The sequence below is a fragment of the Cyphomyrmex costatus genome, unplaced genomic scaffold (genome assembly GCF_001594065.2).
Source record: "Cyphomyrmex costatus isolate MS0001 unplaced genomic scaffold, Ccosl1.0 scaffold69, whole genome shotgun sequence".
NCBI lineage: Eukaryota > Metazoa > Arthropoda > Insecta > Hymenoptera > Formicidae > Cyphomyrmex > Cyphomyrmex costatus.
The window spans coordinates 1830756-1855505 of record NW_017280255.1 but is presented as its reverse complement, the minus strand read 5'-3'; the positions used below and the strand labels follow the sequence as shown (position 1 = coordinate 1855505).

The following is a 24750-nucleotide window of genomic DNA, read 5'->3' as shown; positions in this document are numbered from 1 at the left end:
TATCATAAATTTCTATGACAAATAGATTCAATGAAATCATAATATTGTACAAAAGGTTTTATTTCTTTTCTTAAATATTTGTTTTAAAAGTTGTTTAAAAGTTTCGTGATAAATCTTGTTACTGTCGAACTTACATCCATTCTAACAAAGCGTCTAAAATAAGAATACTTATACCGAGATTTTATTCCTTTCTGAAAATATTTAGTCTAATCCAGATTTTATAAACGATTAAACTCGCTGTTAAACAAGGAAAAATTAATAAATATAATATTGTAAAATTGCAGTTATTATAATATTGAATAAATTGGAAATGATAGAAAATAATGAAAATACATATTATAACTATACCATACATCTTACAGATATATATTGGAGGGATCTTACAGATCCCTCCATTCCTTGTAAATAGACACAAAAACATCGAAAATTTATGTGGACTGCATCGTATTAAGAGCTGCTAGAAACATTTATGACAACGAATAGCTACGTCACTTTACTGATCGATCCCGTCGGCTTCCTCCGACATGGCGCCCATCAGCCGACGGGGAGTAACCGTCGAGACAGCACGCAACGGCTGCACTAGATAACGTGTGCATGTTTTTTTTAACTGCCGTCATTTCTATAGTTATATATAATAGTTATAATTAAAATTGCATGAACACACACTAGGAATGATTTCGGCACGTTACAATTAATTAACCCGCTTACTGCGTATAACATTACGAAAGAAAAGTCTGAAATAAGGATGAGAAAGAGAATGCAGATATATAAATTATTTCGTCTTTTTATTTACGAGAAAGTGCAATAGAGCAGAATTTTATGGAATCAATTATGCTCTCCTCCAAGTAGTCTTAAAGGTTATCTTACTGTACTGTTCGGGAACCAGGTCTCTTTTATGTTTTGTGATCGTATAATATCTGATCGTATATACCTTATACCTGATTTTTTGTGAGTGAACCCGTTATATTGAAGACAAAGAGTTACCGACAAAAAGTTTGCCGACAATATGTTCGTTGAAACCATTTCGTTGACACCAAATTTCAGCAGTGAACTATATGTTCACGAACGTCAGCATTCATCGACGAGTGCATTCTTTTACCTGCAGAAATTTTCGGTCAATGGAAACAAAACTCTTGCAAAATGGGTGAATTCTGTCCTTACAAAGAGGACGAATTAATTGTGAACTTAATCGAATATGCAACGAAGATAAAAAGTAGTATAAGTACGAAATAATTATACTTGTGCTTTTTGAATGGAAATATTTGAGAGATATTATCTGTAGAAGATGTGCTTTGTTAACGGTACACAAAAGTTAGTAAATGTATATGTGGGTCAATGTTTATATCAGTGAATGTACATACTACTGGCTAGACACGGTCTCGACGAGATAATGTCAATGAAAGCATTGTTGGCGAAATCTTTATCGATGATCTCAATGTAAACTCCTCGTTTAGCTATTTTTCCGTATTAACATACATATATAATGTTTCTTTCAAGTATTTATTTTTTAATACAATTATTATAGAAACAAACAAAGAATTTCCTAGAAATGCCATAAAAATTATAAGTTTGCACAGAGAATTGTTTGAGTGAAATACATTGACAAGGTTGATAATTCTGTTATTCAATTTCGACAAACAACGTTATGAACTAACAGGTAGCATCCTTTATTATTTATGCTTTATATAGTATCCGCAGACCATATAATATTCCAAAGAGATCGTTTCCATTCTTACTCAATTTTAAAAGTGTCATAAGAATATGGTATATCTCAGCGGGACATGTTTTCGAAACTGTTTTATTTCTTTTCTTTTTATAATATAATTATTTTTAAAGAGATAATTCTAAAATAAAAAAATAAAGAGAAAAAAGGAAATATTAACTTAAGAATTTATTTAAAGTATAAAATATATTTCAAAACACAACACATACTTTATTTTACGCAATGTTTTTTTACAGTTTCTTGAGTTTATCTTGAGATTATCTTGAAAATTTCAAACTCTATGGAATTCGAAAGTTTATTTTTTACTGTGGCACTGGACTGTATTAGAATATTTTTCTGCGCTCTTTTCCCCTATATATATAATATTAAATATATTTCCTTTTAAGTGTACACTAATTCTGTTATAAAAAATAGATTTTATTCCCTCAAACCTGTTTAACCCTTTAAGAGCCAGAGCTTTCTGACAAAAATATTTAAAGAAAACCTTTTTTTCTCAGGATTGTTTAGGATCACTGAACTCGAGTCTGATTTTGAATTCTAAAACTTAAATTTAAAAAAATCGTGACACTTAATTTTAAGAGATTTCAACAATCACTAAGTGTAAATGTGAAAATGTCCAATTTCAAAAGAATATATAATTAATAGTAATGAAGAGGGGGGAGAATCTAGTGTCACATGCAGGTCATAATTAAAGTTTGGAAGTCAATTTGGAAAACTAGCTGTTTATGTAACACTGATGAGCTTCAAATAAAGGAAAACTAGAAACTTGATATTACTTCGTAATTAAGAATTTCTCAAATCTGAGTTTTATGATAATCAGATTTTTTTTTTTATTTCTATTTGCCATTGGATTTTTCATGTTATATAAATTTTTAATCTTTAATCTCAGATTTGAATAAAACGTTAAATTATCCCATAGGCCAAATTTCATAAATTATTTATAAAATGAAGGGATGATCCCACAAAGAGTGGTTAAAGCGCGGTATAAAGAAAATATATATTTTTATTTATTAAAATAACATGTTGATTTTCAAAAAAATAACATTTAATTCTAATTTAAAATTTCCGAAAGCATTATCTCTGCGACAGCTGTGCTATATCTAGTATGCGAAAATTCTTTGAATGTCATTTATAAAACCGTATATTCCGAAACTATAAATTATATCTCGAAAACGGTGGTAAACATGATTTTGAAGTCTTTCCTCGCCTGTGAACCTCTTTATTTATTCACAGGGAATGCTGTTTAAATAACTTTCACATAAGTTTGCGTAAAAAGCGAAATCCCGTGAGCAGCAGCGACTCATTCATAGCTTTATGATCCAATCCGACCCGAAGCGCGAAAAGAAAATCGCGGGATATCGGTTCCATCTACACAGCGACCGACGTCGAGGAATCGACGGCACACAACTCGATGATTCAAGCGTTTAGAGTCGGCTAATACTTTACTTGAGAGATTCGTAAACACACACGTATATACAATATGTGTATATATGTATGTACAGGCGCGTTCACAAACGAGCAACGGCGCGTTCGTTACAACGTTAGATCCTCGCCGAGCACCCACCTGTACACCGTGTCTTTATCGAGCCACGAATTGTTTGCGGAATGAAAATATTGTCCCTGTAAACAAGTGACTACATTGTGCCGAGCGCGCCGTTCTCTTCGTTATAACAAATCGCTCCCTCCGCGCCGCGCCGCGCCGCTTGGCCCCTTGGAACGCGAGTGCACGCAATCGAGAAAGAGAGAGCGAGAGCGAGAGAGAAAGAGAGAGAGAGCTGTTTGTTTCGGTTAGGACAAATCCTTAATCTACGATTAAACAACGATTTGCTATTTGACCTAGATTATTGCGTATCGCAAACCTTCATCGGCCCGATCGAGCACAACCGTGCGTAAATGCAGCGATTAATTAAGTGCACAGATATATTCCATAGATATATATGGTACATATAAGCAAATAGATAATTTTGCACACGTGAAAGAAAGTATTTTGTGCGCGGATTGCCAGATTTATCCAGCAGGTAAACTTTACCGAAAGATGGAACAATCGGCCCTAATTATGGAATTATTTCACGATAATATGGAAGATATTTTTTATGAAAAGAAGGGGAAGCAAACTTTTCGATTACCAACGATAAAAATTTTATTTGAGATTGAATCGCACGTTCTACGAAATATTTACATTTAAATAATGTTTTTAAAATCATTTAATTAGTTTAAATGGACAAAATATAGATTATATAATAATTTTTCAATTAATCGTTGATATTGAATCTGCCACATTTGAATTTAATTTCTAATACCAATTGTTATATACATAAAAGTTTTGAAATAAATTTATAGATGTTAAAAACTTTATTAAGCATTACTTATATAATTTTTGTTGCGAAATAATCGGCGCAATCGAGGTAGAATTTTTTAATTTCATTTTCGTTACTAAGGGCAAATGCTGTTATATTGCATGATTACGCAAACTCACGGTGCACCAGTCCTAGAGCAGTTTATTTGAAAATTTTATCTGCTCGAAATTGCCCCGTTTAATTTTTACTTGCTGCGGTTGATTACCGATTCACTTATTATTCACGAATGGATTATAACGTAATCGTATGCTGCAAATATGTTGCTGTTCATTTAGCGATATTAAACCAATCAAGTATATTTTATATTCGACAACACTTTAAAATTTGAACAACCAATGTTAATAGTGATGAAAAAAATATTGAGTAAAAATAAAAAGTAATTATCATTTTATTGTTACGTAGAGATTGACAAATTACCTTTGTGTTTTAAATGCATACATATATCTCTGCAAGAGTATATTAAAAAATTACTTGTGTCTCTCTTTTAATATAAATTTTGAAGAAAATAGTAATTATTATCGATATATCAAGTGGCTCTCTTCTATTTGTCGTACTTCCAAACTTGAAAAGCGTGAAATACAATAGCTAAATAAAGCGAAAAGCATGGGTTTTACACAGTCAAGTCCCGTGACGCATTAAACGTTTATGTAAACCACATAATATACTCGTGCTCGATCATTGGGTATATTACCTGGTGATCGAGTTAGTGTGTGCCTGGGATTGTTTAACTTTCGTGAGCCGGAAAAGGTGCAAGTCCGAGGCCCCGGGGCAGCTTGATAAAAAGTGTTTTGTCATTTTTATAAGAGGGACAAAGAAGGTGACAGAACGCAGGAACAGCCGGCTGGATCGACTTTGTGGAGTTCCTAAAGGATCCTACCTGGATCCACGTGGGTGGTCCTCTTTCTCTCTCTTTCTCTCGCCCCTCGTATTATTAACGCCGGTGATAACTCGTAGGCACACAAGGACGTTATACCGCCCTTCCTTCTCTCGGACCTTCATTCGTTTCCACTCTTTCTGTATGTGTTGTATTGCTAACTGAATGGCGCTCGCTTCGTACATCTGCGAAAAGGGCAATCGTATATTCATGGAGACGAAGATCTTTCACGTTCAGATTCCATCCTCCTGTATCTATTTACTCATTCATACATTTTCATTTAGAGCTTCTCAACACCAAATTATTTTTTCGACACATTAGAAGATAAATTCCAATATTTTCTTTTCTACAAGAACACATTGTATCACGTGTCTCTATATCTTTTCCTGTTTAATAATTGTTTAAATTAATATAGCAAAGACTTCTATAAATGTTAATTAATGTTTTCTAATTTTCATCCGACGATAATTCGTCGAATCTATATAATTCAATTATATAATAAAAGCTTTCTTCATGAAATAAATATTTAGAGAATTTCAGACAAATCTCAGTATTTTACACTAATGTTTACTAGGAACAAAGTGTGTTTTTAAATTTAGGATACTCCGGATGTTCCCAATTTTGTCTGACTTTTCGTATTCTTCGGAAATCTGTAGCAGATCTCAGCTTGTCCTAGAAAAATATTTCTGATGGACATTCTAGATGGACAGAAGATAGTGGTACCTGTCGCACGCGATTGCGGAGAGCATAACATCAACAGATTTGTTGTCCTAAGGATTCTCTCCGTGCCATGTTGAGAAGTCGATATTTCGTGCAAAAAAGAGGAAAGTCAGGTGCGTCTCGTGACTGTGTCAAGAAATCGGCGTTTTATGAGAAGAAAAACAGATGTGTCTTCAAAGCACACGTCCTCCAAATACAGCGCAGCGCGATGTAGATCAATTTTACAATTTGAAAATTTTAACAATCGGAGAAGTGCAAAAAGGAACATGTAAAAGCATGAAGTGGCAGATAATAGTCTCGAAAATGGATACCATTAATTAGGATAATTCATCTCCGCTTTGACTAGTGTCATTATCTTGTTTAAATGGCTCGTCTGCGTATAATACTGTTGAACAAAAAATTTCATTTTTGAATACAAAAATGAAGATAATGATTTTCTCCGTTATTGTGCATTTTCTTTGTTGAATAGCACTTTCTTTCGGGCATCGAAATAAATCATAACCGATCTTATAGTTTCGTCGAAGGCGTGAACAGATGTGATCGGTTTAACCCTTACTAGTCTAACGTTTTTTCGGCACCTTTAATGGTCTAACGTGGGCCATTCGTGTCTCGGCGTTTTTTAGACATGTTAAAGGGCTTTAAAAAATCTGCAAAAATTCATGGACCTTCATTAATTCTTCAATTTCAAGAAAAAAAAATTTGTATGTCGAAAATAATTATTTTTGTATATAATTTTGTATTAAAAATGGTGGTACCGCGTGTAAAATCACTCGATCACTTAAAAAATCATAACTTCAATCCAAATGAAGCTATCGACATAAATCAAAGTGGAAATTAAAGGTGAAGAGTGTACCTTTTAGGGGACTTGAACGACCCACGTTAGACCATTAAGGGTTAAGATTGATTAAGCCATCAGTGTAAACGGACGGTTTTGACTGAAGTAAATTGTTGTGACGTTTACGAAAAGAGAACATAAGAAGCATATTAATCTCGATAAACGCTAATACCATATAAGCCAATTTTTCTGAAAAGGAAAAATCTCAATAACCTTCATCTTTTTGCCTCGTTTTTGTCAATGATATTTGTGATTTGAAAAATAGATAAAATTTACTTAATATCATCCATCGTATCATTCAAATGTATCTTCCAAAGCTTATGATAATCCTTTAATATTTAATATTATTGTCCGTCACATTTTCAAAATCAGATTAGAGGAAAGAAGTAAAATAAACTCAAATACATAAATAAACAGGAAACTACTTGAAGGGTAGATTTAAGATTAAAAGTTGTCAATTTATTATTTATTCTTGCGATCTAAATTTCATACGGCCACACGCTTGCATTCTGATATTTGTATATTGATTAATATGAAAACAACGGGGGGATGAAACTGCATATCAATATTGTTCGGAAAGTCGGCAAATAGTAAAGCATCGTTAGCTTCTAAATGTTAATTAATTCCAAACGGCAATTATCCGATAATAGCCGTTGGATATTTGCGATCCATTCACATTGCGAACGATATCATAATTTGCATTCGAAAATGGGATTCATCCATAGAGAGTGATATTTACAAATTCAACTTGTATAAACCGATAGAAAAATATACATATATTATATTAGATATCTAAACACTTCCAAATTTTTATTGAATACACTTTTAGATGCAATTTCGGGAAGAACATAATAGCATTATTTGTAATATATAATTAAAATAATTCGACCTGATGGAGTTGAAAGCGATATATGTATATATAATAACGTATAATATTTTAGCTTTTATTTTACATTATTTTATGGCTAGTGGTATATGTAAAAAATTAAATGTTGCGTTTGAAAAATTGTTATAACAAAATTGTTATAACAAAATAATCCTTCGTGTAAACCATTTTAAAATTGTTATAACAAAGTAACCGTTCATATATAGCAATATTTATATAAATTTTTATATTGATTTTGGGGAATGTAGCTTTATGTTTTATTTTTGCATTATTAACAAAACTAATATTAATGTTTCCACTTCGACATTAAAATATATAAAAAGATCCGAATGATTGATTTGTATGTAAACATGAAGGAGTGTGCTTCCTAAAACTCCACAATATTAAAACAGAACAGAATGTTACTTCTGTTTCCACCTCGCGGTTAATGACTGGCCGTGCGTAGCATTAAGAGAAAAAAAACCTTCAAAAATTTCAAAAGTTACGAATGTAGATAATTGCCGAAAGGATTGAGAGGGCGAGTTGCGGGATAACAGGATGCAGAAGCGCCGCGGGACATATTGAGCCACTTAAAAAACGATATTTTCGATGTGTGTGCTTTATCGGGCGCGAACGTGGCACAGACCGGATAGTCACGTGCTGTGCGTGCCTCACTGTGGATTTCCTAGATTTGCGATCCCCGAATCTCGCTGGCCGTCCTATCTCCGACGAAAACCCGGGTACCGCGGCGCACCCTCTCGATCGGCCCAAGGCAAAAATAATAGACTCGTCGCACGTTTTCATTCCCTCGGCATGACGACGGCTACTATCGACTGCACCCTTATCCCACGGTAAAACTCTACGGGGATATCACGAAGGCGTAATCACGAAAATTCCACGCAAGCCACTCTAAACATCTTTACGTAAGACGATGACGGCATCGTGGCTCCCCCATGACCGATTAATAAATCAATTTTATGTCGTTAGCTATGTATTTATAATTTTATATTACAAAATATATTACACGAAAAGAACGATTTTGCATTGAAGTGTCTAAAAATCTAGTTAAATACAGAGAGATTTGAAAATATTTTTATTGGATTATCAAAATAATTACATAGGAACCTTAAGTAACAGAAAGATTTGACATTCTAGCAACCAGTTCAATCCTATATAATTATTTTTAGATCTGTATCTAAAATAAATGTTTTGATATTTCAGCAAAATCTTTCTTTTCCGTATATTATTAATTGTATATTTATTAATACATACTTACATATTTTTATATATTATATTATATAACTAATATGATATACAATATACTGCGTTCTTATTAGATTGAGGGATGTTAAGAGAATTGCTGAAAATTCTATTGTGTATCTATAAAGACATTACAATAATCTGTCGTCAAATTATTGAATGAACTTATATATTGATTTCTTGATTGTAACTTGATAGAAAAATAAGACTTCTTTTAGATCGTTCTTTTGTAATTAAAAAGTTATTAAAACCGCTTATCTTTATCTTGATATTGATATTTTTTTTAAAGGCACATCGGTCATAAACTTATATACGGATATCTATGAGGATGTACCGCGTTTGCTATTATTAGTAAAATATGACATACAGACTTCCTTTAAAAAATACGCGGAATAATGAAGTTTTCAATTGTACTTTGTTTCTATGTATATTTTAGACTTTGTCATTAAATATTTAAATAAGACAGTTCAAACTCCATCTTCGTCTTATAGATAAAATCAAAGAAAGTGACCAATTTTTCATAATATCCTGTATGCTTCTATTTGATAAAATTAAAAAAAAAAGTTAACTCGAAATAATATAGACAGAGATGTCTTATTTTCTTCCTGCTATGATTCTTATTTATTTTGAACATTCCGGTTAAAACAGTGAACGTGAAATGTTAAAAAGAATATACGTAACATTTCGTAACGTTTTCGTCTGAGAAGCGGACCCGGAAAGATTTTTGATATTTTCCGAGCGGGAAGGACGTTTCTGCAGCGCGCGCGTAAAAGCACGTATGTGGCGAATCGATTGTGCAAACAAGAGCGTCCCCGTCTCTATCGTCCTCTCGTTAAATTTCTGTTTCACCGTTTCAATGCAAACGTTGCGAAATATAAAAGTTGCAAGCAGGCCATCAGGCCAATCCGAGAAGTTTTGCTGTGTTTGCACGGCGCATCTAACTTATTAATAACGTATATAATCGCAAATAGATCTCTATTTATACAGTATTTTATCTCTATATATATAGTATTTTCGCCTATCGGTACAAAACGATATTTCATATCAAAATTCGTTAAATGATTTTTCTTCCATTAGGATTTGAGTGAGCATTTTTTGCAATCGTTGAAAACATTGATCTTTACATTATCTCGGTAAAACATTGAATGTGAAATATTATAGTAATTAAATTTTGTGTTAAAATTCTGCTAAAGCAGAATACGCTTTTGTAAGCTCCGCTTAAATATTTAAACTAAAGTCCAAAATATTTCTCTTGTATATTTACATGGATATATCTTACTTTTAAATATATATCTCTGAAATCAGACAACTAAAGTAACTGAAACGAATACAATCTAACATTTGTTTTATTTTCGAATAATATCTAAACATAATTTTTGTTTGAAAAACGTGACAGTTTTCGATATCTGGATTCTAAAAAAGACATACTTTATTATCTCACATTAAATATATATCCATATAATTCTGAGCTTTATATCTCTCATACTAGCGAAGAATGTTGTCACGAGCCGAGAATTCAATTACAGCCACATTTAGCATCAAAGTGCATATAGAAGCGGACACGAGCTTTGGTCATTTTTAACGAGCCGTGCTTCGCAGAGCATTGGTCGAAGTCGATCGATGAGATAGCATTGAAAGACAGGCAGGTGGTGAATGAGTCGCCGCCGATCAAACGCCTCGAATTGGCAGCGATTTCTCGACCAGCGACCGCAGCCAACCCCCTCCGTTAGCTAGCCGCCGCTTCCGTCGAGTCAATTTTAATAATTCCACCCCCCACAAGTCACCTTCGTACTGCGATGACTCGCACGATTTTTCCGGCAGCTTTCAATTATCCGAGGACCCACACTCCCATGAACGAGCGAGTAAATGCTGTCTCGCGAAATATCGATCGTTCGGCGTTCTCTCCTCTCTCTCTCTCTTGCCTTCGGACGATCATCGCGTTAGACAACCGTACCGGAAGTGGGCGGAAAACGAGAAATTACGAGTTGTAGTAACGAGAAGGTGCGTTAGTGTCGCCCATAATTACGATTCTCATATATACGTCGTAGACGTTCTCTAAAAAAAATGTTCGAGCGCCCGTCGGCTAATTGGATGACTTCCCCAAATTATACACGGAAGTTTTCTTTACGAAGAATTTGTCTTTAACAATATTGTCGAGATATATTCTTGACACATTAACGGATGAAAATGAAGTTTCTGGAATGAAACTACCTTAATTGCCATATTATTCAATTAATTTCAAGCAAGTATACATGTATTTTTTCTTTTGACAGGATTTTTGTTTATATGCATGTATAAAACTACTTCAATATTCTTTTTTATTTTTGGACAAAGCACTACATTATTCTGCGATACAAATAGTTGTATGTGTGAATCCCTTAGAAAACTAAAACACATTAAAAATTACTTCGGCACGAATGGTGCGCAGTAAAACCGGATGTATACGAAGAACGCCAGGTACTCGCTAATATATCCTTTTCGGTTGCGGAAAACCGGCGTTCTCAATCGGTCGGCTGAAAGAAAGGAAAGACCATGAAAAGAGTACTGTTGTAAAATAATAATCGATTTATGACGGCGGTGCTTTTTTGCTGAACCTCTTCTCTAAAATTTGAAGGGTCCTACATTATTCTAAAGAAAGACACAAAATCGTGCGTGTGCAATTAAATATCTGTGACGTAATGCAGTGATATAATAAAAGCATATAAGCACTGCGTCCTCAAGATATAGCAAAAACTTTAAGAACCATTACAAAATTTTTTTCTCGAAAGCGAATATTTCTTTCATTTTATTTGTATTCCGTTTTACTGCATTTATCAATTAAATTTAATAAGAACACAATAGATTTGCAAGGCTAGAGATCAGGAAAATCAGGGAATTTTAGAATGAAAAAATTTATGACAACCTTACTTTGTGATGCATTATTTAAATTCCAAATGAGTCATTAAAATAAAAATAGTATGTCGTAATTTATGACATTAAGTTTCTCTTGGAAAACGAAACTACTCATAAGGTTACAACCAACTGCTAAAAAAAAAACAATAAAAATATTAAAATAAAAGTAAAAATAGGGTAATGAAGGTTAGCGTGATAATCAGTGTGATAAACTGTCATTGTTTTCCCTTAAATGAATTCTTAAACTTTAATTAAGCGAAAATTTAATCTTTATTATGCATTCTTTTAAAATCTGACATAATGAAATTAAAAAATTTTATATTAGAACGTTATTAAAATTTAGAAAGGATATAGGAAATAGGTTATATGTGAGAAAAAATTAGGAAAAGGAATTGTGTGCAACGTGTTTCACGCTATTTATCTTTGTCCGTTTATTCTTAGACCAGATCTAAGTGACATCGACGCCATCGATATATTGGACCTTTTATTGTTCCAGTTCGATCTTCGTGGGAGGCTGCGCAGCGCGTAAAGATAAACATCCATACGCAAGAATAACATCTTCTAGATCCCTCTAATCACAACACTCAGAGGGTACTCCGTACATAAGCGAGGAACATGGGTAAGAAAACATTTTTGATAGAGCCATCGGAAAAATGAGAGCGGCCTGGCAATTCATCAAGGGAGATCATTATTCGCGATAACAGAGAAAACTGGATCGCGCATATAACAAGCAAGTTGTTATCGATGAACAATTTACAACTTTAAAAACAATAAAAAAAAGGATTACATGCATTGTTCAAAAATTAAATTAAATTTTGTTTATGATAGTCTAATTAGAATCGAATCAATTAGACAGTTTTTTTAATGAATTCTTATAGTTATTATAGTATTGCATAACAATTAAATATCGTTAATAAGAAAGTAGAAACTGTTCTAACAAAATAAACAATATTTAAAAGATATGATTTCACAAAAAAACGTAGCATTTTTAAATTAGTGCTAATAAAATGATTTTACTTTATCAATGTTATATTTAATAAAATCATCAAGATTTTCATAAGTGAACTAATTGTTTCATTTTGAATAAATATGTAATTTTATTCAGATTATTTTGATACATTCCACGCTGTTCTACAACGTTTCGCAATATAATCGAAAATAGAACAACTTGAGCTACGCTCGATTCTAATGGCACTTCGAGTTCGCTAAAGAAGATAATATTACATCGTATACGCGTTACATAATATTGTTTTAGATATATTGATAATTATTAATCTTGTACAAGAAATGCTTTTCCCCTTTCTCACGTTATGCGAATAAACAGATACGATCAAGATTTACATAAAATTTTACTAATTATATCAATAAATTTATTCTGTAAATGATAATTTTCAATGAATTGAAAAGAACTGAAAGGAATTTATGCTGCAAATTATCAAGAATTAACTTGAAAATTTTTGAATGTTATTTATTCTTTTTTCTCCTAATATTGATTAATTAATTTATTAAAATTAAAATACATTACATGATAAATACTCACATTAAGAAGGCACAATTATTATATTTATATAAAAGAAAAAATTAAAAGCAATCTCAACATATTTCAATGTTATTCTCGGTTACTTTTAGATTATCTTGTCTTCGAAGATAAAGAATACAGTATGACGTCATAAATTCCTATCAATTTTTCCTTAATCCAACTATTTTTAAAAGAACGCAGAATATCTCAACAAAATGTACCAGTGGTGAGATATATAAAATGGATATTTTACATTTTACATGGAGGCACATGTGAGACTTGCGATACAATCTGATGTTTACTGAACAAGTTCGTATAAATTTACTTTATCGCAACAGTAACTTATTATCTCGAGTTCGGAACAAATTTAGTACAAATAACTCGTATTGATCTGTGTAAAGTAAAACGAATAACGAGTGCTCATTATAGAGCTGTAACGCTATACCAATACAGTCCAAACCTCTGTTATGACGTTACCTATATCAATTAGCTCATGCAAAGAAGTATTGCGAAATTTATTTGACTTCTACAAAAAGTTATACAAAATATGACACGATATCTGCTTACGATATGCGTTTAGAGTGTTATCGTAAAACTATGTCTACGTATTTATTGCCAGTTGGGAGATATATCGGTAGGAATATCTGCCGTAAAAGCCGCAGAATATCCATAAAAATATCTATGTGTAAACAGTACCGGCGAAGACACGATGTATGTCGATAAATAAACTTGCATGTACAAACTGCAACTGTGTGATAGTCTAAGTGTGACTCAAAGGCGGAAAATTGCAAAACAGGCTTTTCTAAATCGGAGTGAAAATTGGGAACTCTTAATATATATCTTAGCAGCCAAATTTTTAATTTATATACTTTCTCTCTAGCATACCAAGCAATTGTTTTTTTAAGATAAGAAACTTATTTTTTGGCAAAATGGTATGATAATGAGGTAACTATGCCAATTTTTTAATTCGTTAGTCCATTTAATGTATAGTACCTTATCTCTCGCGCAAAACACTTAATGATAATAAAAAATTTGTAAGTATCTTTAAAAATTTTCTTAAAATATACGCGGACTTTACTTATAATTTATAATAAATATACGAAGACGACTAAGAAGAATTAACATATAGCTGCTATAAAATATAAAGTAGGTCTATAACGTAAAGATATGGAATATACGTATCTCAACAGAATATTTTACGTGCTTAACTCGAAAGTTAAATCGAGCTAGTTTTTCAAGGAAGTGATCAGAATGATATATTAATACATAATTAAGAATGGATAGACATGAAAGATATTTAAAAACACGTTGAAAGGAGTATTTTCATGTCGACGTGTATAATCTATTAATATTCAAGTCAGTATACCCGCGTTGAGCTTTGTTTAATTAAAAGGCATAAAAAGGAATTCCAAGATTCACGTTATGCTTTGGGACGTGTTATGTCCCAAAAGCATATTTTCACGCAACAATGATTGTCGAGCAAGCTTATCTGTACTAATGAGTAGTGGATAAGATAAGATGCATTGTGGTAAGATAACGCAGATGTAGTATGGAAAATTAGTATTAACCCTTCGCGGTCCCAATCATTTCTCGAAAATGAACCATTTTGTCCTCAGTTTAATTTAGTATAATTTAATGTATACCACTTAACTTATAGTACTTGAAGGAATTTATGGATGTTACAAAAAAATATAGTTTGCAAATTGTAATCGTGCATTCGTACGTTTGGAAAACTGTTTCCGGAAATTGCCGTAAAGCATTATATCGAACTAAAATACTAACTATCGAATTATCGACCATGGAATTACAAAGGGTTAAACTAATAAAAAACAACTAGTAAAAAAGGAAAAATTTAAGAAAGGAAAAGACGGTGTAACAAAAAAAAAACAGTGTTGCGATGATTGAAAATATAACATTTGTTATGTATCAAGCAAATTTGAGCGTCATATATGCAATTGTGCAAAATATTATAAAAAAAAAAACAATAGTATTTTTTAAAGTCACACATTTTGAAAAATATTCGATCACGCATTTGAATCGTTCTAACAATATCCAAATGCAAAGCAAATATCATCTATTTTAACCTGCAATCGCATACCAGTCGATTTCAATATTGTTAATAATGTAGAAATATTTCACATAACAATACGTCTAACAAAATTACACGCGCTTAATTAGAATAGCGCTTAATAGTAATAAATAATTGTTTCGAAAATACATACGAATTAATGAACAAGTCGTAATAACAGTCAATGATCTATTAATGATTGATTTCGTTCTCTAACGAAGATGAATAATGACTGTTGGTGAGCAACGATCGAATAAATGATCTCAAATGAAGACTATGATGATAAAGTTCTAAGCGATAACAATATCTTTGCCAATATACCCTAATAGTTAAATAACGCACGAGCATAATTATAAAAAAGCAATATATAATCAACATATTACGATGAAAGCGATTATTCGGTATTCTTGCCATATCATACGTATTAATGACTCCGAAAGAGTTCTAAATTAAGTACATGTTATGATATCAAAACGTAATTTTATAAAGACTATCCACGTATTTGCCTTTATAAAATCAATGCAGCGATTTTGCAAAAAAAATATTTCGAAAATCACTTATGTTTTGAAATATTTTGAATTGTTTATGTTCAACTAATTTATCAACCAGCGATTCTCCATATACATACAATCGCTATAGAAATTTCACGAAGTCGTTTTTAAGTTATACGTATTCATCGTAATATCTAGGTATAAGGCAACAATCGCGCTTCCGACACATGCATATACTCAAAGATCGGTTACCGGTCCGGATAAATTTACGCTACTGTCTATCACGAGTGTAATTTTGGAATCGCTCGCGATTGACGAATCCTTTTCACTTCTGGACGTATCCGGTTTTTCATCATCATCGTTGTTGTCGCTGTCATCCTCCGCTTCGTCTTCAGACGATGACGATGATAACGGCACCTGATTCATTGGTTCCTTAGCCTGGTCTTCAGGAACGGGACACACGCCGGAAGTTAGGACGTCGCAAATCCTGTTTACCGTTTCCGTGGCCGTGGCACCGTTCACCTTTTTACGTAGCATCGCCACCAGCTTCTCCAGTCTGACAAATTACGTTTCGTGTCACGTTACATTCATTCGTGCCGGCTTGGGAACGTGCCGTTTTTCCACCGCTAATGCATCCAAACATTTGCTAATGCATCCAAAGACTTGCCCAACAAATTCTTTAGCAGAGAGTAAAGCGAAAGTTTCAGCAGAAAGCCATGCTGCCGACTAGAAAACAGAAGAAAACGGTGCGATTCGATGCTTGCTGTCAAGACATGCACTAGGAGATCTTTTCGAGAGAGAAAAAAAATCAGATCTTTGAGGAGCAGAATCATGCAAGCAGGATGCATATTCATGCTACAGTTCGTATGGAAAAATAGTTTTGGAAAGAAAAATGTCTAATAATTTAATAAAAATTAAATCTGATTATTTTTATAACATATATTGTGTTTAATATTACAAAATAAAATGTAACAAATATTTTATTAAGTCGGATATAAAAAACACAAACACAAGAAAAAATATACTTTTTAGCAAAAACATTCGAATTAAACATTTATAATATAATATTATTCACTTTAAATTATAGAGAGTTATAATTATATAAACTTTTATAATATTTATTTTAAATAAAAAAATACACAGAGTTATATAAATACAAATCAATAGAAAGTTTCATAAAATTTTTAAGTCATGAGGAAAATATGGCAAACAGTAATTATTTCGTTAAAATTTTTATGGCGGTTAAGAGAACAGCAATATGACTGATACTAACAAAACATAATACATACAGCAATACAGGTACAATAACAGGTGTATAAAAAAATATATATACAACATATACTATACGTATAAAAGATATAATACAGATATAAAAGCATGCTAATAAAGCTCTGATGCTGCTGCTACATAAACGAACATTTAATTAATATATATATTATATCATTAAAATAGAAAAATTTATGAAAAAATGCATTTATTGTACATATTTGTGCTTTTTACATACATCTGAGATATACCATATTTACGGTTATCTTTACAGATAGAGAAGCAGCAGGTATTCATCACGAGTTAACAGTGTATTAAAGTTTCTGAGCATATGTAAAGCAAATAATGACAATGTATTAAAGTGTCTGCATACTTAAATAGCAACTGGAGTAATTCCTACGTCGATCTATGCAAAGCTCCTTTGGTCATTAATGCTAATCAGTCACTATCCTTTACCTTTTTTTCCATGAAAAGGACAGTTCCTTACACTGGTACAAAACACCTCGCTTTATATATGTAAAAAAAAAATGAAAAATATAATATATAATAATTATACGATCATATAATAGATTAAAAATTCCTATTTCTGGTTAGCAGAAAGCTATGTTTCTCCAATTTCCTTTTAAGATGCAACGGAAACAGTGCTGCGAAATATCGCGAATATTGCGCAGATGAATTACGTTATTCCGCTAACTACATTAGCTAATTCTACATATTATTTTATAGTCTAAATTATATTATTATCATTAGAGAGAGAGAGAGAGAGAGAGAAAGTGAGTTAGAATCACTGTGTAAAAGGAGAACTCGGTAACAAATGAAATAAAAAGAGCAAATTTTTTCTTTCTCCAAAAATAACTTGTACCAATAGCTAATGCATATGACTTAAGTTCAAAAATCCGAATCTCCTCCGGATACTAGGAATGACGTAATTCCCCCGAAGTGCCGGGGACATGAGTACGACATGTATGAAAAAGCATGCATCATGATGAGTGTGAGTGAATAACAGACCTACGTGCTATTCGATACATAGTAGTAGCCTCTAATAAAAAGCCCCTTGAAGCCCCCTTTCGCGGATATTGGCGACGAGTAGCGTGATGTATGACTTTCTTTTTGTCATTTTGCTCGGGGCCCCGCGCGTACGCGCGTAATTTAGATATAGGCGGTGGTGTAGGTGGCACGTGAAGGTGCTGTTTGGGTTCTGGAAATCAGGGTTCTCGTCGAACAGAGGTCTTTCGGGACGATGGAGCTACCACCGATCACAACGACATCCGGCACGTCGGTGATGACTCGACTCGTGCGATCATCATTAGAAAAACAATCCTCGTCCTCGTTCGCGGTATCGCAATTGCTCTCGGAAGAGCACAGTGAGACCGTGCCGGTCAGAATCTTGGTGTCCTGGTGCGGATCCTTATCGCTTTCACTGAACAACCTCCTCAAATTTCCCTTCTTTCGTCGCGGTTTCTTAAAGCTGCCTCGCTGATTGTGAAATCTGCACCATTTCTGCCAACAACTGTGATTATCCGAATAATTGATCAATGTCTCTACTTTGCTCGTAACGTCGCTCAATTTTTCCGGCAGATCTTTTTGTTCCTGAACTTTAAATGATAAAAAATCTTGTGCTCCGTCTTTTTCCGTTGCTGATACCTTTGTTTCACAAATTACAAATGGCTGATCGGCAGGTTTCTCTGAGGTATCAGTCAATAAGTGTTTCGTTCTCTTTTCATCTTCAGCCATCGTCAACGGCTTTACTTTATCATCGTTTCTTGTAGTGTCGACGTCATACGCTTCGTTCTGATCAAAGTTGCCCAATACTGGCTTGCCCAGAATTTCGCAAATATGTTCTAATGATTTCATAGTTTTCCATACTTCAACCATATTATTGTTTGTGCAAGTTTCGACAGATTTACAGGACAAAGACATTTCTGACCACGTACTCTCCTTCGTCGGAGAGTCTTCATAGGACACAGATTCGTTATTAGTCGTAGAATTTTGACATTGATTCGCTATCTCGGAAACGAGTGGAGGAGCCGCCATCTCCGCAGAACAAGGACGTAGAACGGAAGAGATGGAGAATGTGTGCGATGCGAGTGGGATAGTGGGGAACAGGAAGCGAGTATCAGTAAGAGCGGTACGCACGGGGGTGCTGGTTATATAGGGCGTATCAAAAGTTACAGGCGTGACAGATCTGGATACCGCAAAGTTTACGCACTTTGCTGCATGGTTCTCGGCCAGAGTCCTGGATGCCCGCGCCTCCTGGAGCTCCCGTCGCAGCGCCAGATTCTCCTCCTCGAAGACTGCGATCTCGCGACCTTCATTGCTAGTGCGAATAGAATTGATTTTTCTTTCCATTTTTTGTCAGAAGCGAGCATTGACGTTGATTGCGGGGAACAACAAACTGATTTAATTGAAGTTGTGGGTAAAATAATTTTGAGAATCGCGTTCGTCGAGAAATGAAGCGAAAAATAGTTGGAATGACATGGTTAAAAGTTAAAATAGAACGAGAGAAGATCGTTGTAAATGATATGAAATATCTTGATAGATCATTCAGAAATGCTGATTTAAATGATTCAAAATCATTGACGGTTTTTTCACTTATCTTCTATTTTAGTTGACTTTACCGTAAAAAGGATTGAATTATTCTGAAGCTATTGCCGGATTCCAGTAAGCATCGTAAATCTTAAGCAACGCTTAACAATCATAAACGAAATAATAGATGATATTAAGATATATTACACGCGATTTATTAGATAATAATTATTTACTGAAGTTGTTATAAATAGATGTATGAAAAAAATTGTGCCTCTATATAGGCGTAGGAATTATAAACAGAAAATAAAGCTAAATGTAGAAACAAATAACTGATAAACCATGGTCGATTACGGAGAAATAATATATAATTGGAATCAGTTTTCCGACAAACTTTATCAGATATACTGGAACATTCTATCGTATTTTACCGCGCCTTTTAAATTATACGCCGTCCGACAATGTTGGATACAAAACAAATACTAGAACCTACAGCAAGCTTCTAAATATTTACAAATGTTAAAAAGCTTACTTACGTCGCGCTCAGCTTCAACGCCATCATTTCCTCTTCCAGTTTTGCGACACGTTGATCACTTTCCTCTTTTTCTTTTAAAATCTTCGCCAGTTGGTTCTACAACAAATAAAATACAGAAATGTTAATAGTTATATAAATTAATGTCAAGTAGATAAAAGTTAACAAAAAATAATATCAAATAAGTAAAACAAATAAAATCTTATTATAAGGTCATACTTTTTTAAATTATAATATTTATTTATTTATTTCATCACAACTTTGTCACTTACATGGCAATTTTTTATTATGTTAATATGAAAAATTCACTAAAACACATACACTTGTTTTGTTATTTTAAAAAATGTATAAACTTAAAGACGAAACAGAGATGGAGAATTAATACGAATTATTCTCGATAGAACTATTCCAACATTTTCTAAACTATTCCTATAAATTGCTCTTCTTTTTACATAAAATTAGCGTAAATTGTGAACGTAATTGAATTTTTTTCTTATCTGTTTTAACTACTTTATCTCGATGTTTAAAGGTAAACGCAACACGCTAGGAAATGTGTATTAAAAAAAGGAAGGAAAGGAGCCAGCAACCTTGATCAGCTCTCACGTGCAGCAAAATTTACATGGACGTGGAGATGGAGGGTCCCGGAGGTTCAATTACGAGATTGCCAATATGCAAGCGACATGGCGGTGGCGGCCATCGCTTCGGCTGATGAGGCTAATGGATGGTTGAAACCTGAGAAGAACGGCAAAGAGGAAAAAGAGGCCAAGGGAGAGGCCCCTGACAGCCACTAAGTGCGCTCCGTCCTTCTCCACCCTTCCCCAATTCCCCCTTCCTTTCTCGTCCTTTCGGTCCCAGCCCTGTTCTCTCTCGCCTCTGCAACACTCTGCCCACTGCGGATGCCCTTATGTGAAACCTAATCACTTTTAGCGCGCGTCACGGATATTTCGTATTATGTCTACATTGCGTTCTCCGGTATCGGCTGACTTTATCAGCCGTCTCTCTATAGTTCAACCTTTCCCTCATCTCTCTTCATCCCCTTCGTTCGTAGAATCAAGTCGTGCGTGCAACAAACCCTAATCGGCTGATGCGTTTCTCAAAGATAGATCATAAAGCTAATTTTTGAGAAAAACGTTAAAAATCGCGATCTCTTTAATTTTAAATATAAATTTTTTCGATTCAATAACTGTATTCAAATATCGTCTTTTTTGATTTTTATACTTTGCCGCTAGTGATGACATGTGTAATAAAAAATTGCACTTTATAATGCATGATTACAAACTTGGATAGTGCAGTTACAATGGGAAAGTATAATTTGTAAATAATGCAATTCCTTTTACGTCGTTAAATCGATACACATATACGAATATAATAACGACACATTTGCGTGTTTGTACTAATGTATAAAATACTCTAATGCGTACCACAATTACGTATCATCAAAGTAACATATGCACGAAGGAAAATTGGTTTTTCTACATAATTCATAATATCGCAACCATTCACGTTTATCATTTTTTTCTGTTATTGAAATTATTTAATCTAATAATAAAACATATTTTAAAATAAAATAAAAATAGTATAACATATTTTGTAATTAAACAAATGCATTTATTATGACATCTATTGTATATTTTTGTAGCAATAAATACCGTGATTGAAAAATATATGAAAAAATTAATGATATATTAATTATATTATATATTAATTATGAAAACAGTAAAATAATGTAAGATTAATTTGGATAAACCTAGTGAACCAAATCTATCAAGAACGCGTATTCTACCAAAGTCTGTTACAAATTTTGTCAGTAAAAAGACTACAGATTTAATTATGCATATAAGTTTAATGCTTAATGTTAGTAGAATGATGACAAAAATCCAATAGACATAGTTTGACGTAAATTAACAACATAAATAAACACAATTTGCAGACAGATTCTGTTCGATTTCTGCCGCAAATTTTCTATCAGAGATTATGTTGGTAGATCCTATTGGTAAAATACGAAATTAATACGGACGTAGTTGAGTTTAATTTGCTAACAATTTATAATCGCATTTACTACCAATTTACTGACAGCAAACAGGTTACTTTCTGAAGAAATCATTAACGAGATAAGAAATAAGTAAGAGTACATAAACAAGCGAAAATAAAATTCAAATGTATAGATTTTGCATATATATGATAATCGAGAGAGAAAAAGAGAAAGTTGAAAGAAGATTACCAATAGGTACCACGATCACCTGGTTGTCCTAATCAAATAGAACGTAGGAATGTCTGCACAAACATTACATCCATGATCGTGACCCGGAAGAGCGAATGTCGAAAATACTGAACAGAGTGCTCATATTACTTATCCCAACCGTATAACGACACGAGTGGCACAAGAAAAAAAGGGATTCACTACTTTTGTTTTCTATTCTCATATTCTTATAGTACACACTTTCTTTTTTTAATTTTAGTTTTTCAAAGGTGTTTCGTTTAGTATTTTGTGCTGTGTAAAGATTTTTAATATAATACTATATATAAAATATTCAGTTTAATAATATTTAACATAAGGTTTGTTCAAGAAAAATTAAAAATAATATTTAGTGTCTTGTATAAAAATAATCTCAAAATTTGTTTACTCCCGAACTATTTTATATATATATTATTTTATTTTTATTGTCTTAAACCGAATGAGACAATTCTCAAAAATTTGTTTTATTTGGTTTGAAACTTAAGCAGTCCAATAATTGATGTTATTTATTATCTTATTTGTAGTTATAAGAACCCTATCCATGACTAAGATTCGAGATAAAATAACAGATTATTTAATATAAAAATGTATGTAATTATTAAATAGTATTAAATAGTAAATTTGATTGAACAATCAAATAACTATTTCTTACTTTTTATTTCCAGTTCTGTATTCAAAGATAAAAGATATATTACAAAATTTGAGAAAATATAATTTAAGTTTCAAATCATCACAATTAGACATGTCATATAAAAAACAATTATTATATAAAATAATATATAAAATTATATATGAAAAACATAGTACTATGAAGAATACTGTAATATATGAATATATATATATATATATATTAAAATTAAATTAATATATTCTATAATATTTACCTTTAGCTGGTCCACTTCTTTTGCTTGTTGATTACATTTCTCTTCCAACATAGATTTAACTGTTGTAACTAAACCTTCTTCACAATTCTTGTTAGCTTCTCTGATTTCACGTATAAGTTCTGAAATAAATAATACAATATTTTATCAGAATAATGATCGTCCCATATTATTGTGTAAACTAACAATAAAAATTACATTTTATTATTATTATCTACCTGATAACATTCCAGGTTGATAATCTGCAGGAGTACTGTGTTTACATTGTGCCAATTTTGCTTTCACATTCTCTACATTCGACTTAGCTTCACTAAGTTCTTTAAACAGTTGGTTATTACACTTTTTTAGCTCAGTCATCTGCAACATAATATTTTTATTAAAAGAGATCTTAATAATTTGACAAATACATTAAACACACACATATAAACAACAATTAAATACATTTTGTGTATTTTAAGTACTAACAACAATCCTACAAATAATTGTGTCAATAATAGAACATATTTAATTCAATGCTTTCAAACAGAAAATAAACAAATACAAACCTGTTCAATAAGTGACAGAACAAGCTTATTACTACGGCTAATTGTCGTTATGGAACTCCCACTCTCAACACTATCAGAATCATCACTGTCTGAGTGAGCCGAAGGCCCAGCAGGTCCCAATCCAGGATCAGAGTATCTTCTATGCTCCGAATTAAGTTCGTCGCCACTGATTCCATTGTCTTTGTTGGCGGTAGGTGGCAGACTGGCATAATCTCCGTTTTGAAGAGCCATATGCATAGCAGATTCCAAAACTCCATTTTCTTGCAAATTCCCATAACCATTAACAACACTATTGGCATTGGGACGAACATTCGCCAAGTGCTTGTTACAGTGATGCCTTTGTCTATTGTGGGCGGTTCTAATGTTTGGCACTGGCATCGGCTGATACATTCTGTACATTGTAGGCAGTGAGACTGGCTGCATTGTGTATGTCATAGGCATCGGCGAATAGCCACAGACGCTTGGATCTGACATTGCGGTGAACAGACGTTGTCCATTACCCGACACATTCTGCACGTCTGTCGGTTGCCACAGCATCTGCCTTGGAGGATACTCCATGCCAGTCACCAGGCCACTGTCTTGATTACTCTGTGAAGGATTCGGCCATGTGTCCTGTATCGTGTCCAACAAGTTGCTCCTGCGGCTGGATCGTCTTTTATTCTTCCTTGAGTGACTCGGCGGAGTCTGACGCGGCGGTCTCGACGAGTTCGACAACCTGCGCATCAATTGTCTTGTTTACACCAAAACATAACCCTTCGAACAAGCGACTGAATCGCGACTCACCTCTGCTCCATCCCGACGGTCGACTCGATCCACGTCAAGAAGTTCCTCGCAAGAACGCGCGCAACATCCGTGGAACGGGGACGTTAGGAGAGTTAATCTAGCCCTTCCATAATCCGATCTAGTTCTCAGCCTGTAACGGCACGTCGTTGTAAGATATTCCCTGAGTGGTCTGAAGTCGCCAGGTTCCAGTGCGATATGACAGATCGTGCAACCTTTGCACTATCTTTGACAACTCACGCGTAAGATTTTATCCGAGCTTATCGACGTTCATCATAACACAACGAAGATCGAAAAGAAGAGAACAATTTTGTTAAAAAGATGAAATAAGATCTTCTATCTACGACCCGTCTAAGTCCATCCACGTTCACCAACATTCA

General features: G+C 33.3%; 1 protein-coding gene across 1 annotated transcript; it reads right to left on the bottom strand.

Moving 5' to 3' along the window:
• Positions 1–17865: 17865 nt before the first annotated feature.
• Positions 17866–24730, bottom strand: LOC108780216 (uncharacterized). Its single transcript, XM_018547852.1, has 6 exons — positions 24374–24730; positions 23591–24305; positions 23264–23402; positions 23049–23167; positions 19933–20027; positions 17866–19187 (listed from the first exon to the last, which is right to left on the bottom strand). The coding sequence occupies exons 1-6, from the start codon at positions 24382–24384 to the stop codon at positions 18020–18022; spliced, it is 2247 nt and encodes a 748-aa protein (XP_018403354.1). The 5' UTR covers positions 24385–24730; the 3' UTR covers positions 17866–18019.
• Between the last annotated feature and the right edge of the window lie 20 nt (positions 24731–24750).